The sequence below is a fragment of the Strongylocentrotus purpuratus genome, unplaced genomic scaffold, assembly GCF_000002235.5.
Source record: "Strongylocentrotus purpuratus isolate Spur 01 unplaced genomic scaffold, Spur_5.0 spur5_scaffold_1, whole genome shotgun sequence".
NCBI classification, from domain to species: Eukaryota; Metazoa; Echinodermata; class Echinoidea; order Camarodonta; family Strongylocentrotidae; genus Strongylocentrotus; species Strongylocentrotus purpuratus.
Window position 1 is genome coordinate 48750191 of NW_022145594.1, and position 16536 is coordinate 48766726.

Below are 16536 nucleotides of genomic sequence, written 5' to 3' on the forward strand. Positions count from 1 at the left end.
GACCGTAATTGTTGCGATGACTACCAAGACGTGTGTCCTAGCGAATATAGAAGAATAGGTATTCATATCCGTCCTTCATTCTTTCATTCATGCTATACAGTTAATATAGTACACACTCACTAAAGGGAATCTCTGGCGCACGAAACGATACAACATTTGGAGGTTACAATTCATATAGCATGTACTGATAGATATACTTGCACAGCCCCTTCGTTATTGATTTTGGCATATTGGCATGGATGGAACTAGGTGGAAGAATAGCTTGGTAAATACCATTTTGCAAGGAGAAACATATGCAGATAAGCTACGGTATGGGGGTGTTTCACAAAGATCCCTAGGCAAACTTAACTCTAAGTTGGACTTAAATATTATGGAGAGCCATTTGTAGCCTTAAAATAAAATATAATCAAAAGCAAAATTTAAGTATTTTAGACTTTTTTTTTAATAAATTCCACATCCACATTTTATGCCTTTTAAAATAACTTTTACAAAATGTTTTCATAGATGCTAACGGCTTTCCATACTTTTTAAATCCAACTTAGAGATAAATTCAACATAGAATTTTTGTGAAACACCCCCATGGACTGATAAGAGGAAAATTGTTTAATACCAGCTAACAACAAAACACAGATGCTACATTACGTTTTATTATCTATTTATCTTTCAAGGTATCTTCTCCCAGCTCGGAGGTTAATTGCAACATTTTCCCAAACATCTCCATTTTATGCCACCCTAGAATACTCTTTCACTGTCATTCCACTCCATGTCTTAATATTCCCTTTCTGGTTCCTGTTTCTTTTCTCTCGGTCTAGTCTCTCTACCTTCTACTTTTCCTCCCAACAAATCTTTCAAGAGACTTTCAAGCATTATACCTATTTCATTATGTTTTCAGACGTGTTCATATCGAATACAACTTACACTATGCGAGACTATGAAGTCATACGTGTGTCTTCTCCTAACTACCCTAAAAACTACAATAATCTCGAGAACTTTCTGTGGCATGTAAGATATGTCCATCGGAGCGCGTTATTCATAACGTTAGAGACTTTGAGACTGCACTCAATTCGTGATTGCGTTCGCATCTACACGGGGATCTCAGACGTATTTGAAGAGAGTACGCTGATATTCCACCTGACATATAACCTTCCTGGTGATTTGCTTTATCATTATTGGTCTGTCCATCCTAATATGTGGCTGCAGTTCTCAACCGATGCGCTTGGTACCGATAAGGGTTTCTCCATCCTGATAGGTTCTTTATATGGAGGTGAGAAACGGTGATTATGCTTTTTTCATATTAATTAACTGTACCAATTTTTTAATCGATTGCTTCCTCATACGTCTTGTTTCGCTACGCTTTAAGGATCTTTACCATTCGAGACACTCAAATAAAATAAAAATAAAATAAGATCAAATCATTTATTTCCAAATTCCAACATCAATTAAAAACAATGTGTAAAAAACAGTCAATGGGCAATAAAAACATGATAAAACTATGACACTTCAAGCAAACGTTAAAGAAGAAAACAAAACAAAACAAGTATAACCATCAAAGAGAAACAAGGTACAGACTACATTAAAAACATAAGTGGATAATTGGAAAATGGTGAACACAATGAAAGCCAGGTTTTTGAAGATGTAAGCAGCCAATAACACAATAAACGTATACAGACTATAGGAAAGAAAATTCGAATCGAAAATCTGAATAATAATTTGGCAACAAGGAAATGCTACTAAAGGGCAAGTCTACTCCAAAATAACTTTTTTTTCAATAGAAGCAGAAAAATCAGACAAACCAATCTAAAAAAGTTTGAGCAAAATCAGATAACTAATAAGAAAGTTATGAATTTTTAATGACATAAAAAAACTTTGAACATCACAAGACACTCATAAGTCTATGACTTCATTGCATCACTTTTCACTAATTAATTGTTTTCTTTATATTGATAATATAATTTTCCCATTTTCCCCCAAGAATGTTGTTTCCTCACACAGCATCCAAGTTATATTGATAGTAATATCCTTGCGTGGATGTACTAAATATAAAGTAATTTGTTCAGTTATATCATGCAAATATGAATTTTGATAAACTATTTATATAAAAATCAATGATTTTGAATGTACACTATTTAGAAAATAGTTTCGATTCTTCAAAGTTCATAAAATATTTTGTTAAATTTCATGCACGCAATATGATACGAGTCATATAACCTGGTCGAAGGCATGGAGAAATTAAGTTTTGGGGGATAAAAAGGGAAATTAATGGGATATAAGTAATGTATCAAGAAATTGAGAAGTAGTAAGGCATTTAAGTCACAAACCGATAACAAACATTGGCAATTTGTGTAGTGATTTCCATTGTTCCATAGTTTTTCATATTTTTCTAAAATTCATAACCTCCTTATTCGTTATCCGATTTTATTCAATTTTTGTTTACTCTGTTTCTCGGGTTTGTCTGCATATTAAAAGCAAATTATTTTTGGAGTATACTAAGCCTTTTAGTGCTATCATCATGATCGTTCGTCTATTGATGTAGAAGGCCATGGAGAACTACCCCTCTGTAAATGCGTATACATATAAGAATATGAGAAAAGCTCAAACAACTTTCAAATATAACAAAGTTATGAATGCCTGAAAAAACTAATTTATGCTTCTGCCTTGAGTTTCTAATAAATATTATTATTTTTTAATTCGGAGGATATCATCATAATAACAACTATTGATTAGTAGCCAGAAAATAAAAGAAGTACGAATTAGCCAACACGTTTGAACTGATTGAGCCATGTAAAATGTTTAATAAATGTTATAGCCCTTTCAAATATATTTTGCCTTGTCAGGTTGTAGTGAGTTTGCTTTCCAGTGCACGAACGGACTATGTATTTACGGGTCTGCTGTATGTGATGGATTTAGCGACTGTGTAGATTCATCTGATGAGTATTGCAGTAAGGATTGTTCCTATTTTACATCTGCTATTATTGTTGAACAAATATCAAGATGGTTTGAATCTGATGAAGTAGTTCTGTGACACAGGGAAACAGAAATTTACCAACAATATCTTTGTCAGTACAAGTCTGAAGAATGTGTCTCGACCTGAACTGTCCATAGATACATGTGTAATGTTTTGTTGATGTGTCGCAGGATATATAAAATATAGTAAGTTAGTTTAGGATGAAGAAACATGTTCTTGGTGAACGAAGTATAAAAGTGATAAAAAGTGAACATTTAAACACTGTTTCGGAATACTCAAGGTACAATGAACTGAATGATATAAATGTAGTATGTCTAAAAACTAATACAGAGATATGAGTTGGGTTAGAGATAAGGTCGGCTGTCTGTCTTCGTCTACAAACTGATTTTGATTCACGTAGTTTATATGGTAACGTTAAAGGTTAGTTTCCAGAAGTAAAATCACATTCATAAGAACCAAAATACACGCCGACACACACCACACATAGATACACCACATACACATTAAATCACTACAAGTAGTAGGAATTTCAATGGTTATAGGATTAATTGTATAACGTGTACATGCATATGTATCTTCTTTTCCCCCCGATTTTTTGAAAATCTCTGAATAACATACATGCATATATATCTTCGTCTTTTTCATATAATTTTTATAGTGGTTAAAATGTTAGCATTTATGATATTGGACTACCGTAAAACACATGCTTTATGGTAGGCCCATGTTTAATTTTGAGTATTTCATTTTGTGCATACATTATGTCGGAAATCAACTATTCTAATAATTTTATCCCCAGCACCAAGAAACGGATCCTGTTCAGACAGCTGCTGTGTAAACTCCGAGTATTCTTGTAATCCTGAGGGTTGCTACTGTGACAGCATTTGTGTGGATAATGGAAACTGTTGTGACGACTACTCCGACGTTTGTCCCACCACCGGGAATGGAACTGCACAGCCTCCAAAACAGTTTACTACGCCCTCATTGATTGTTAATAGTAATAGGCTTTCAATTTATGATCATCTAGCCCTTACCCCTACTTCTCATCTTTACGGTTCATGTCAAATTTCTGAGTAGTTTCATAGGAGAACAAATGCCAGTAACGTGTATTCTGGGGGTGCTGTACCAATTCACGATGTGTGCCATCATGTATTCCTTTAACGAATTTCAGGTTGAACAAATCCACCACTTAAACTTCTCAATAAAGTGTAACACAATTACATTAATAGATCAATTCTTTAAATAACATTTAATTTGGAAAATGTATTTAATGGTAAAGGTGCAAAATTGGTAATGTCTAAAACTGATTTTAAAAACATCAATAACATGAACAATTGTCATTTTAAGTCTAGAATTGTTTATCTAACCCTGATAAATTTCATACTTGTATAATGTACTATTTTGAATCAATAAGAGTAACGTCTGTTGGGTCTCATATATGAAAATACAGTGGCCCGTATTCTGAAATCTGGTTTAGTTAAACCCTGGTTTAAGTTTAAGTTAACCCGGGTTTAGCTAAACCAGACTTCAGGTCTAAATTTTATTTAAATCTCAGAAAGCAAGGTTTAGTTCAACCCGGGTTTAACTATAGTCTAAACTTAAACCCAGGTTTAAAGTCGAGCCAAGGTTGAACTACAGTGGGATGTACACACTGTAGTCTGCTTCTACTGTACATGCTCAGTAAAGCTCACCCATCTTTTTAGTCTAACCTTCTCATGGTTCCAACAGTGGGAAAATCACTAATGATAATGATTCCTATTGTTAGATGGTTACAAACACACACACACACACACACACACACACACACACACACAAATACATACCCACAAAAAAGAAAACAACTACTGAAATGCTGTACACGGGTCGCGTCTTTTTTCCTTTGCGTATTTGGCTTGCGTATTGCTGCGTCTTTATGGCAAGCCGTTTAACATTTATTCCTACTTCTTTATATCAAGAATTACTATTGCTTTACATCAGAAAATCATTTCTTGATAGCAAAAAATGGGAATAAATGCTAAAACGGCTTGCCATTAAATACGCAGCTATACGCAACACAAATACGCAAATGGACTAAGGCATTGGCTGGCCCAGATTGAGATCGCGAAGGAAACCTGCGCTTGCGCAATTGCGAAGGAAACAAGCGCATGCCCACATGGAATCCGGTAGGGTTGTTAATAGGGTGATAGTAATTGTAAAAACGTTAACTTATCGTAAGCTCAATCGGTAAGGACAGCGTTTTACTAATATAACTTCGGAGTTGACTTGAGGGTTCGAATCTCAGTATTTATTCAGTTTGTTTGCCTTTATAAATAGTGAGGCAAAGGTCTGGGGTGGGGGCCTATCAAAAATACCCCCACGTATCCTCTGCGTGTCGTAAAAGGCGACTAAAAGGGAGCCATTCAACATCAGGGGGCTGGTGGTGGTACTGGGTGGCACCAGTAGGACCAATAAAACTTGCATAACTCCTAAGACGTTGATTTGGGAAGACGAGTTTAGGCCGCCTTTAAATAAGCCTAGCTTGCTCTGCATTGGGAAGCAGCGATGCAGTAGGAGTGTTTCGGCGGAAGATCCTTTTAGGACAACGGTGAACCTCTGATAATAGCTGGCGTGCTGGATAATCTCAGATCGTTAGCCAGCTATTGTTCGAAATTGAAATACCATCAGAGTTGGAACGTGGAATGTGAGAACACTGTATCAGAGCGGCAAGCTGGAACATTTTAAACAAGGGATGATGAGGCTAAATGTCAATATATTAGGACTAAATGAAACAAGATGGCTGAATAACGGCGAGTTTGGGATAGATAAGTAAAGATTGATTTATGCAGGAGGTGAAAATCATGAAAGAGGTGTAGGGTTACTGCTTGATCCAGATATCTCAAAGAGTGTGTTGGGACACTGGTGTGTAAGTGATAGGGTGCTCCTATTAAAACTACAGGAACACCCTTTTTACATCTCAATCATAGTGATTTATGCACCAACGGCAGATAGGGCTGACGAAGTTATTGACACCTTTTACGATTCCTTAGATAAAGCTAAATCTCAGTGCAAATCTAACTACATTGTCATTGTCCTGGGAGACCTGAACGCTTAAGTCGGTCATGGTACAGAAGGCAAATCAGTAGGTCCGCATGAAATTGGTGAAAGGAATAAACGAGGGGAAAGATGGGTTCAGTGGTGTGAGGGGAGAACATGGTCATCACTAATACTTGGTTCCAGGAACACCCTAGACGAGTATACACTTGGAAGAGTCCTGGCGACATCGTCAGAAACCAGATAGACTACATTGCCATAAATAGTAGATTTAAAAGAGCAGTGAAACAATCAAAAACATATCCCGGGGCTGACTGCGGGAGAGATCATGTGCCAGTGATATGTACACTTCAGTACAAATTAAAGAAACTCAAGAGACTAACAGTTGTGAAAATTTTTGATTTTAAACACTTGAGTAAACCGGACATACGTCAAGAATTTACTGTACAAGTAAAGAATAGGTTTGAGTTGCTCGTAGATGAAGGTGAAGAAAACACGTGGGAGACGATGAGAAATATTCTGGTAGAAACAGCGGAAGATTATATGCCGATAAAAGATAGAAAAAGAAGGATGACAGAGGAGATTCTTTTAATGATGAAAGATAGACAGCAAATTGGAAATAGACAATGCAAGAAATATAGGGACCTGGACAAACAAATTAAGCAAAATTGTGATGAGGCAAAAGAGAGCTGGCTATACGAACAATGTGCAGAAATTAAAAATCAACTCGATAAGAATAGTAATGTTTACCAAAGAATAAATCAAAGTTTAGGTAAAAAGTCTGGTTGTTCAAACCCTGGCTGTATCAAAGGAAAAGATGGGTCCATCCTGTTTCAAATGAAGGACAAAATGAGTAGTTGGACGCAATACATTTGCGAACTTTTTGAAGATAGTAGGGAAGCAATGCCGAGTTTTACAGATGAAGTCAAAGGGGAGAAAATTCTTAAATCTGAAGTCCGTTGGGCAATGTCAAAGATGAAGAAGAACAAAGCAGCTGGACCAGATGGTGTGGTCACTGAAATGTTTGAAGCATTAGAGGAATATGGTGATGATAGATTAACAGAAATTATCAACAAAATATAAGATGACGGAACATTTCCAGATGAATTGGGCAGATCCATTTTCATTACTCTCCCAAAGAAACCGGAAGCCGTGGATTGTGAGCAATATTGGACAATCAGCCTTATTTGCCATATCACTAAGATTATTTTGAGGATTTTGCTTTTGAGAGCAAGAAGTAGAATAACTCCCATGGTCGGATGGGAACAATTTGGTTTTGTAAAGGATGCGGGCACAAGAAATGCAATATATGTGGTTAGACATTTTACGGAGAGAGCAGCCTAAATGCAAAAGGATGTGTACACGTGTTTTATTGATTATTCAAAGGCTTTTGATAAAGTAAAACATTCAGAACTTTTCGAAGAGCTGAAAAAGCTTGATATATATAGGAAAGATCTAAAACTGCTACAAAGTCTATATTGGAATCGGTTTGCATGCATCAGGGTAGAAGGAGAGAGTAGTGAATAAATTAACATCAGACGGGGAGTCAGACAGTGTTGTGTTATGTCGCCGGACCTGTTCAATATGTAAAGTGAAATCATTCTAAGAGAATTGGAGGATGAAAATGGGATACAAGTGGGTGGCCATTCAATCAGAAATATTAGATATGCTGATGACACTGTTTTATTTTCTGAATCAGAGAAAGATATCCAGAGACTCCTGAATGTAGTTGTAAAAGAAAGTGAGAGCAAGTGAGAAAGTGCCTGGTGGTCTCCAAGAAGAGCAGTCCAAAATGAAACTTGAAACTAAAATAACATATTATTAAACTAAATCTGCATTTTCAAAGTTAGGCAAAATTCTGACAAATCGAACAATGAGTATGAAGACCAGAATAAGAGTATTGAATTGTAACATCTACCCAGTACTTATGTATGGTAGTGAAACATGGACTTTAGCCCCTGATACAGTAAAAGCGTTTGGAAAGTTGCAAAATGTGTTTTTTAAGAAGAATAATGAAAATCCCCTGGACTGACAAAGTTAGTAATGAGGAAGTTCTTACACGAGCTGGAGTGCAAAGGAAAATGATACGTGAGATGTTGATTAGGCAGTTGAAGCTCATGGGTCACATTACACGTAAAGAAGGCCTAGAGAATCTTGCTTTGACAGGGAAAATTGTGGGAAAAGGAGTAGGGGAAGAAGGAGGATACTTTGTATGGACAGTCTGCAGAAATTGTTGGAAGAGAGAGGAGTGAAAGAACTTGGAGTGGTACTCATACAGAAGGCTAGGAGCCAATGGTTGAGGAACAGCATGATCGCCAAAGTCAAACGATATGGCACTTAGAGAGAGAGAGAGGCACGTACACGGGGCAGACGTATATTAATGAGGTTAGGGGCATTTAGTTTGCGCAGCCTCCATCTCACGTTTTGAGATATTGCCATAAACATGAAGAAAAATTGATCCGCGAATAAAACGAAGACTGTGCCCATGATGTAATAATTGCTTAGTTGTTTGATATTGTTAAAAATGATTGAACGCATTAATGATAATAATATACATAGTACAATTACATCTCCTTTAACTTAAATGCTGAAACAACCCAAAAGCGACGTTAATTGAGTGAAATGATTTCCTTTTCTTTACCATGATATAGCTACTGAATGTGAGTTTCCTGCGGCTCCAGTGCACGGGAGGTTACTAGATGGTGCCAGACAGCAAGCTCGAGATATCTTTCAATCTGGTGCAACGGTTTCATTCGAATGTGATTATGACTACCGCTTGGTGGGATCTAAGGAAATTACATGCGAAAAGGGTCAATGGTCTGATGATCCTCCCGTATGTACAGGTATGGTGGGGAGCCTTTTGTATGCGCACCTAACATTTCACTTGAGTGTACCCCCTCCCTTCATATGTCCGCACTTCTATTTCAATTTACTCTTTCAAAAAGAACTTAAAGGGCAAGTCCACTCCAAGAATAACTTACTTTCAATGGAAGCAGAAAAATCATACAAACCAATCAAAAAAGTTTGAGAAAAATCGGATAACTAATAAGAAAATTATGAATTTTTAATGACTTGAAAAACTTTGAAAAGCACAAGACAAATTGGCAACTCACTCATTGTTCTGTGGCGTCGTTGCCTCACTATACACTACTAGTAATTCTTAACTTTACATTGAAAATTTAAATTTCCAATTTTCGCTGTAAAAATCTAATTTCCTCACACCAGCATCTATTAAGTTATATTGATAGCAATATGTTTGTGTGTGGTTGCAGTAAATATATAGTAATTTTTCCAGTTATTTTTTGAAAAATTTGAATTTTTATAAACTATTTATATAAAAAAAAAACAATGATTATGAACATACAATATTCAGAAAATAGTATCAATTCTTCAAAGTTCATAAAAGATTTTTGTGAAATGACATGCACGCAATATGATCCAAATCATATAACCTGGAAAAAGGCATGGGGAATTCGAGTTTTTCAAGATAAAAGGGGAAATTAATGGAATAAACATATATAAAGCAATTGATAAGTAGTGAGGCAATGACGTCACAAACCAATAACCAAATTGGCAATTTTTGTAGTGCCTTTCTAAGATCCATACTTTTTCATACTCTTTAGCTCCTTTAATAGCTGTCCGATTTTACTCAATTTTTTTTGCTCTGTTTCTCTTTTTTTCTGCATCTATTAAAAGTAAATTATTTTTCGAGTGGACTCAGCCTTTACAGAGATGTCTTTTCAATAGCTAAATGTTTATTACTATATTTTTTCCTTATCATGTTCGTTGTCATAGTCATTAATTCGCCATGTATAATTCGCATTGAGCAATGTTTCATAGGATTTGCGGTATATCAAAAAATTGTATGAATGTATGATTATTACAAAACTCAAGATAGACAATCTGTTTTCCTCATTGAACGAATACAAATGGCCATTTTCACGAATTCATTTTTCTCCATACCAACGACATATTTTTATTCCCCCCGCACCCTACCAGGCGGTAATGCATGCCGTGACACTGATTGTCTCAATGATGGAGTCTGCTGGAACCGACGCACAACAGGATCGTTTTTCTGCCGCTGCTTACCTGATACCTCGGGAGATCAATGCGAAAATAGTAACGACTTCAATCGATCTCATTGTATTCGTTTATGTCTATTACAAATATATTCACTCGTTTATCCATTCATCAATTCATTGACTTGCATTAATCTATTTTTGTAATCGAATAATTTTCCCGTCCATTTTTTCTCGTAAAGAAGTTTGTTTTAATTAGTATGGTTAGTTCGATTTAAATTGCTTTTTGGGGGGTATTTTTTTTTGGTTATTTATATGCTTTTTGGTTTTTGGTTTTGTCTTTTTTTTAATTTTTGCACTTGGTAATTTTCAACGAAAGTCTTTGAATGCCCCTGCATTATTGATTGTCTTAAAATCTGTTTTTGGTATCTACATGTATATATATATATATATATATACTTATTTTTTTCCTATTATAAAAAAAAAAATCATAATCTTTATAACTTAATCTAGGCCCACAGGGCCATTATGGTAAGTATTTTTGTAACTGACAATGCTATACATGTGAAACATATAGCTCCGTTTAGTCTCATTTCACAACGCCCCCTATCGTCAGAGTCAGTAGCCTAACATGTTAGACTATGGAATTTTACCCCCAAAAATCGTTAACAAAATTCATTTTTTGTTTAAACGAAAAGCTCATCCACCCCGACGTACGTTATTACTAGCTCTTTCATTGGAACCCTCATGTCCCATTGACTTTTGAAAGTTCACCCACCGTAATTTGATCAAAATAGGTTGCGAGCTCGCCATTGCCTATAATACACATGTGAAACAAGTCGAACTTTGGACTCAGTTTGCCGAGCGATTTTAAGAATATAGGTCAAGCACACGAAGGATAAGAAGCATGAATTATCATAGATCACTTCTGCTTCGTTCATTATGTCCATTTCATCCCCCCCCCCCCCCCCCCCCCCCCACCGTAATTTTTCAATTTAGTAAGAGCAAACATTTTGCCGAGGTAAGCAAAAACATGAATATTCATGAACGGTAAGACAATACAGCTTTTTTAACGTAACGTATAGTGAATGGAAATGGGCGATGATCCGTCCAGGAGGTAGAGGTCAGTGGTTTGTGCTGGCAATGTTCCAGCGAGCGAAAATGAGACAACCGGAGCAATATGCTTTTTTCCTTTCATGATTTGTATACTTCCCATTTAAGATTTAAAATGAACATCGTCAGTGTGCACGTCTGGTCTTTTTCGGCCCAATTCGTGAGAAAATATTTAGCGGCGACTCAGCCAGCCGGTGAAATTGTTGGGGAGAGGGTAACAGCACAATTTTTTCATTCTTTCCCCTAATTCGCGTGAATATTTATTTTTTATTTTTTTTATAATTATAATTATTTTTTGCCAGGGGGAAGGGGGATGCCGGGCTCGTCGGGCCTGCAGGGGGCAGATGTCTTTGAATTCGGGTAGGGACACGTTAGTCTGCACAGACTCCATCTCACGTTGTGAGACATTGCTATAAATATGAATAAAGAATTGAGCCTCGAATTAAACGAAGACTGTGCCCATGGTGTAATGCTATTATAGTTATCTGAAATTGTTAAAATTGATTGAATGCATTAATGATAATAATATACGCAGTGCAATCACATTTCCTAAGCATGTTACTTAAAGACTGAACAAACCCCAAAGAGACGTATATTGAGTGATTTTTTTTTTCTTTTCGCCGTGATATAGCTGCTGAATGCGAAGTCCCTGCGGCTCCAGAGCACGGGAGGTTACTAGTTGGTCCAAGAAAGCTGCCCCGATATATATTTACAGCCGGTCCAACGGTTTCATTCGAATGTGAAGATGATTACCGCTTGGTGGGATCTAGGAACATCACATGTGAAAAGGGTCAATGGTCGGATGATCCTCCCGTATGTACAGGTATGATGAGGAGCCTTATGTTTCCGCACCTAACATTTCATTTATTTGTCCGCACTTCCACCTCAATTGACTGTTTTAAAAAGAACTTAAAAACATACCTCTTCATCAACTGAATATTTATTATTATATTTTTTCCTTATTCTGTTCATTGTCACTGTCATTAACCCGTTGAGAACTGAATTCTGTCATTCTCATAGGTTTATTACAGGGGTCATCCGGTGCCGGTCGACAATGGGTTAATTTGTCATGAAAAGCGCATTGAGCAATGTTTTATTGGATTTGCGCTTTATAAAATCCAATTGCATAAATGTATGTTTATTATAAAACTCAACTCTTCAATAACTGAATGTTTATTACTTCAATAGGCTTATTCTGTTCTTTGTCACTGTCATTAATTTGTCATTAAAAGCGCAATGAGCAATGTTTTATTGCATTTGCGCTATATAACAGCCTTACTTGACCCTTAACAGGATCATTTATGTGTCACTGCTTACATGGGTCCTCGGCAGATCAATGCGAGAACAAAAATAGTAACGACTTTAAATGATCTCATTTTATTCGTTTATTTGTATTAAGTGGTAAATTTATTTATTCGGTTATCTATTTATAAATCTATTAATTAATTTATTTATCTATTCATTTATTAATTTTAGTAATCGAATCATTTTTCTCTCCACATTTGTTCTTCTTCTGTTATTGTCGTGCTGTTTGTTGGGTTGTTGTTTGTGATGTTATTTAGTTTCCTTTTCCTTTTTGGTTGTCTTGTTTTTTTTTAGGTTAGCACTTTTTACTTCTCAACAAAAGTCTTTGAATGCGCCTTTATTATTGTTTCCCTTAACATCTTCATCTACATGTATATATACATGCATATCATTTTCCTATAATTTCAGTCTTTAATCATAATTCAAATTCAAATTTCTAATTTCAAATTTTAAATCAAATTCAAATTCAAAATGTATTATCCAAGGCCAGTGTGGTTTGCAGTTTTATAACTGACAATGCTACCATGTATACCTTTTTCTTTCATAATTTGTATACTTCCCCTTTAAGATTTAAAAGGAACATCGCCAATTTGCACGTCTGGGGCCGACACTGAATATAAAGTAACATCAAATACAAAATGAATATAGATGCATTTACACTTTACTGGTTCATTCATTTTTGGTAATTGATTGAACAGTGGTACATCACATAACATGGTTCAAACATGTTAAATATCCGCCAATTTTTCATAATTCAGTATATTCTATTAAGGGTGAAGAAAACGGAGGAAATGTCTAAGTCAAAAATCTTAATTTAGATTTAAGCAGAGGGAAGCACATCATTTTGTCTGAAGAAATGAATAATCGTTTATCTTTCTTCCACGTACATTGCTAACAGTTTAAATGACCAGAAACAACTGCAGTGTATCGAGGATGATCTTAATGATTCGGTCGTGATCATGAGAAATGACAGCATTGTTTGAAATCTTGTTTACCATCCATATATTTTATGTTTTGCAGGATAATTTGATCGAACATTCCTCTTGGATGCAGCAGCAATGATGAGTCACGACATGCTTCAAATCTGATGTAAAACAGATATATACTTTACGGCTATACGAAATAGATTATTATAAATGGTACATCTTTCAAGTAAAATCATTTAATTAAGATTATATAGGACTACAGTCTTCTCGATCGCTAGTCTTCTTGACCTATATACAGTTTTTTTTGGTTTCATGACCCTTTTTATACCTGAGAGTTTTCAAGACCGATAGCCCACGAGACCAAATGATTTGCTCTCGCAAACCTACTTTTTTTCTTAGCATCATTTTTTTATGTAAACATTTATTCATTTTTATATATATATATATTTTTTCCCCATTTGCTATGTTTTCTTTATATAAATATATGTTTTTGAATGTGTTTTTTTTATATGATTGTATTTTTGATGTAAACTTGCATTTTTAGTCTTTAGACTTTTTGACAAGTCGTGAATAAAACCACAATTGAATCTTGAATCTATTGTGACACTCCCGGGACAAGACCGAAATATTTGATGTCAAGGCCTAGTCTAAAGGTTAGATCTAAAGGTCCATGAGGCCGAAATAGTCAGCTAGTTAGCGCAGTACATCTGTAAGTTAAATTTAATGTTTGTAGTTACCGTTTGTGTTATTTGTGTAATGTTCCATTGATTTGTACGATTTGAATGTAAAATATGTCGGCATATACAGTATATATATATATATTCTTCCGATATTTTTTTAAATAATCTCTATATTTTCATTTATACCGCATGCCTTTAAATTTAAGCATATTTTTGCAATGAATAAAATGAAATCACCCTTTTCTTGTTTATTTACCTAGGTATCAAAATTTGGTAAAGAATAATTGACGTGATTGTGAATATATACTTGAAATTCTCCTTTTTCATAATTTGTTTATACGAGGTACTATTATTCTAGAAATATTGAACTTTACCTTACACTGATGAGTTTCATCAAACTGACGATTTGTCAAAACATCTTGATATCATATCAATGACTTGGCTTTATCTAGTCTATTTCTTAAAGATTTCTTGAAGGAATTTAATATTGCTATAATCGATAAAATATTGCTGACACCAAAAGTAGACATGGCAAATATAGAGAACAATAAATCCGATAAATTTTCAAATAATCAAGTTTTATTGTTTTTATCATGTTCATTACATAGATAACGTAATACAATATATACAATAATTAGTTGATAACGAAATAATACAAATTATTGATGGCGTACATTTGCGCTACAAAGTAACATAAACAGGGTTAGAGGGATGAATATATTGGAAGGAGAAAAATAAACAAAAGAAAAAAGTGTATAAACGGAATGAAAGAGAGAGAGAGAGAGAGAATGAGAGGGGGATATGAGCGATGGGGGAGGTTGTACAATTTGTATTACATTTTGTTTATACTTTAACTGTATTATATTACAATAATACACCTTTCAGCAGGTAACAAGTACAGGGTACTCTTCAATAAAATAAAATATTTAGTTAATTTTTTCCCAAAAGTAAAATGAATCATGCACAATTCATAGCACAGTCACAAATCTGGCAACTCGATTTAAAAATGAAAAGAAAACAATCGAGATTTTGTTACGTTCCATCAAATGGTAAAATAAAAAAAGAGGGACGTAGGAACGATTCTTTGTCCTTCAAACATAAACAGAAGAGCGCAACGTGAAAGAAAATAATACGACCTCTACTGTACCTTCTCCTTCTCGTATTGCATTTAATCAGCGATGTGCCCCCCCTCCCAATGACACAAGCCCGTCCCCCAAAACAAACCTTTGCTGTCAAACAGGGTGGCCCATGAAAAACGAAATAGCATACTTCCAATAATGTGGGGCAAATGTCATTGGGACCCGGAGAAGGGGAATCTTCTTAAGAGCAAAATAATATCATATTGCCAAAATAATCAGGCTGACAACATATTTGTAACTGAGTTATGCAGGTTCAGTAACTTTGCGGGGTAGAATATCATAAGTAAAATGTGGTGACAATTTCGGGAGGGTCTTGGCCTAACTCAAGAAATTAAATTGGCTTATATCCTAATAACGGGTATGATTGAAATAGTAAGCCCGATCGAGTGTTACAAGTATAGTCAAGTAGAGTAGAGCGAAAAATATAATTCATATATATATACTATTGCTCAACATCATATCTAATAATGGTGTTATTTAACCATGATAGCCACATCCATGGGCCTGTTATTACAATGATTAGGCCTACTGTTGTTTCATCATTCAAGTAATTTTGCAGTTATTGCAAAAGTAACCTTCAAGTTTTAAGTTTATTTCAAGTTTATTTTGCCCACAAGCAACAAAATAAATCTCACGAATTGGCCAACAACAACAAATAGTGCTCTTACCCCCCCCCCCCCCCCCGCTCATTCACCGACTGGATGAGTCGCCGCAAAATATTTTCTCACGAATTGCCCCCCCCCCCTCCTGTCGCCGGCTGGATCCGCCCCTGGCATTCGGATGTTCACCCTCAGTGCCTTCCTACCATATCAAGTGTTTCGCTGTTTACGTCTCTATGATTGTTTTGGACTCTCCCCTTTTTGCTGCTATTGAAGGCCTGAGCACTCCATTTACATTTCTGTCTTCTCAAACCAGCTAACGAAACAATCTTGAAATACATCGTTTGCAGAATGGGTCGACTAGCCAACATGTATATCCAAAATATGGGAGTCATTTTGCACTTCATCGGATTTTTAATGCTGGTAAGTTGTCTGCGTTATTGCGCTTTCAAAGCAATACATACTAGTATTATTACCAATCGACTAGACACAGGCATACAGAGTATGCGTGGGTTCATAGCGCTCATGTCTGGCACAATGCCATTTCATGGCGCTCATTGTTATTACACTGGCTTTTACAGGGCTGCCATTACAGCGCTTAAAGGGCAATTTAACCCTTTTAATAAGTTCATTTGAATGAATGCATAACAATCAGAGAAACAGAATGGCGAAAGTTTGAAAAGTTTAAAATAAATCGGACCAATATTAAGAAAGTTTTGAGTGTTTGAAATATGAGATCACTACAATTAATGAGAAAAGAGAT

At 35.5% G+C, this 16536-nt stretch overlaps 1 protein-coding gene across 1 annotated transcript; it reads left to right on the top strand.

Annotated features, from left to right (window-relative positions):
* Positions 1-881: 881 nt before the first annotated feature.
* LOC763330 (low-density lipoprotein receptor-related protein 2) lies at positions 882-13792 on the top strand. The gene is made up of 7 exons (XM_030978412.1): positions 882-1264; positions 2835-2939; positions 3762-3959; positions 8644-8835; positions 9992-10111; positions 11756-11947; positions 13450-13792. The coding sequence occupies exons 1-7, from the start codon at positions 883-885 to the stop codon at positions 13452-13454; spliced, it is 1194 nt and encodes a 397-aa protein (XP_030834272.1). The 5' UTR covers position 882; the 3' UTR covers positions 13455-13792.
* The last annotated feature ends 2744 nt before the right edge of the window (positions 13793-16536 follow it).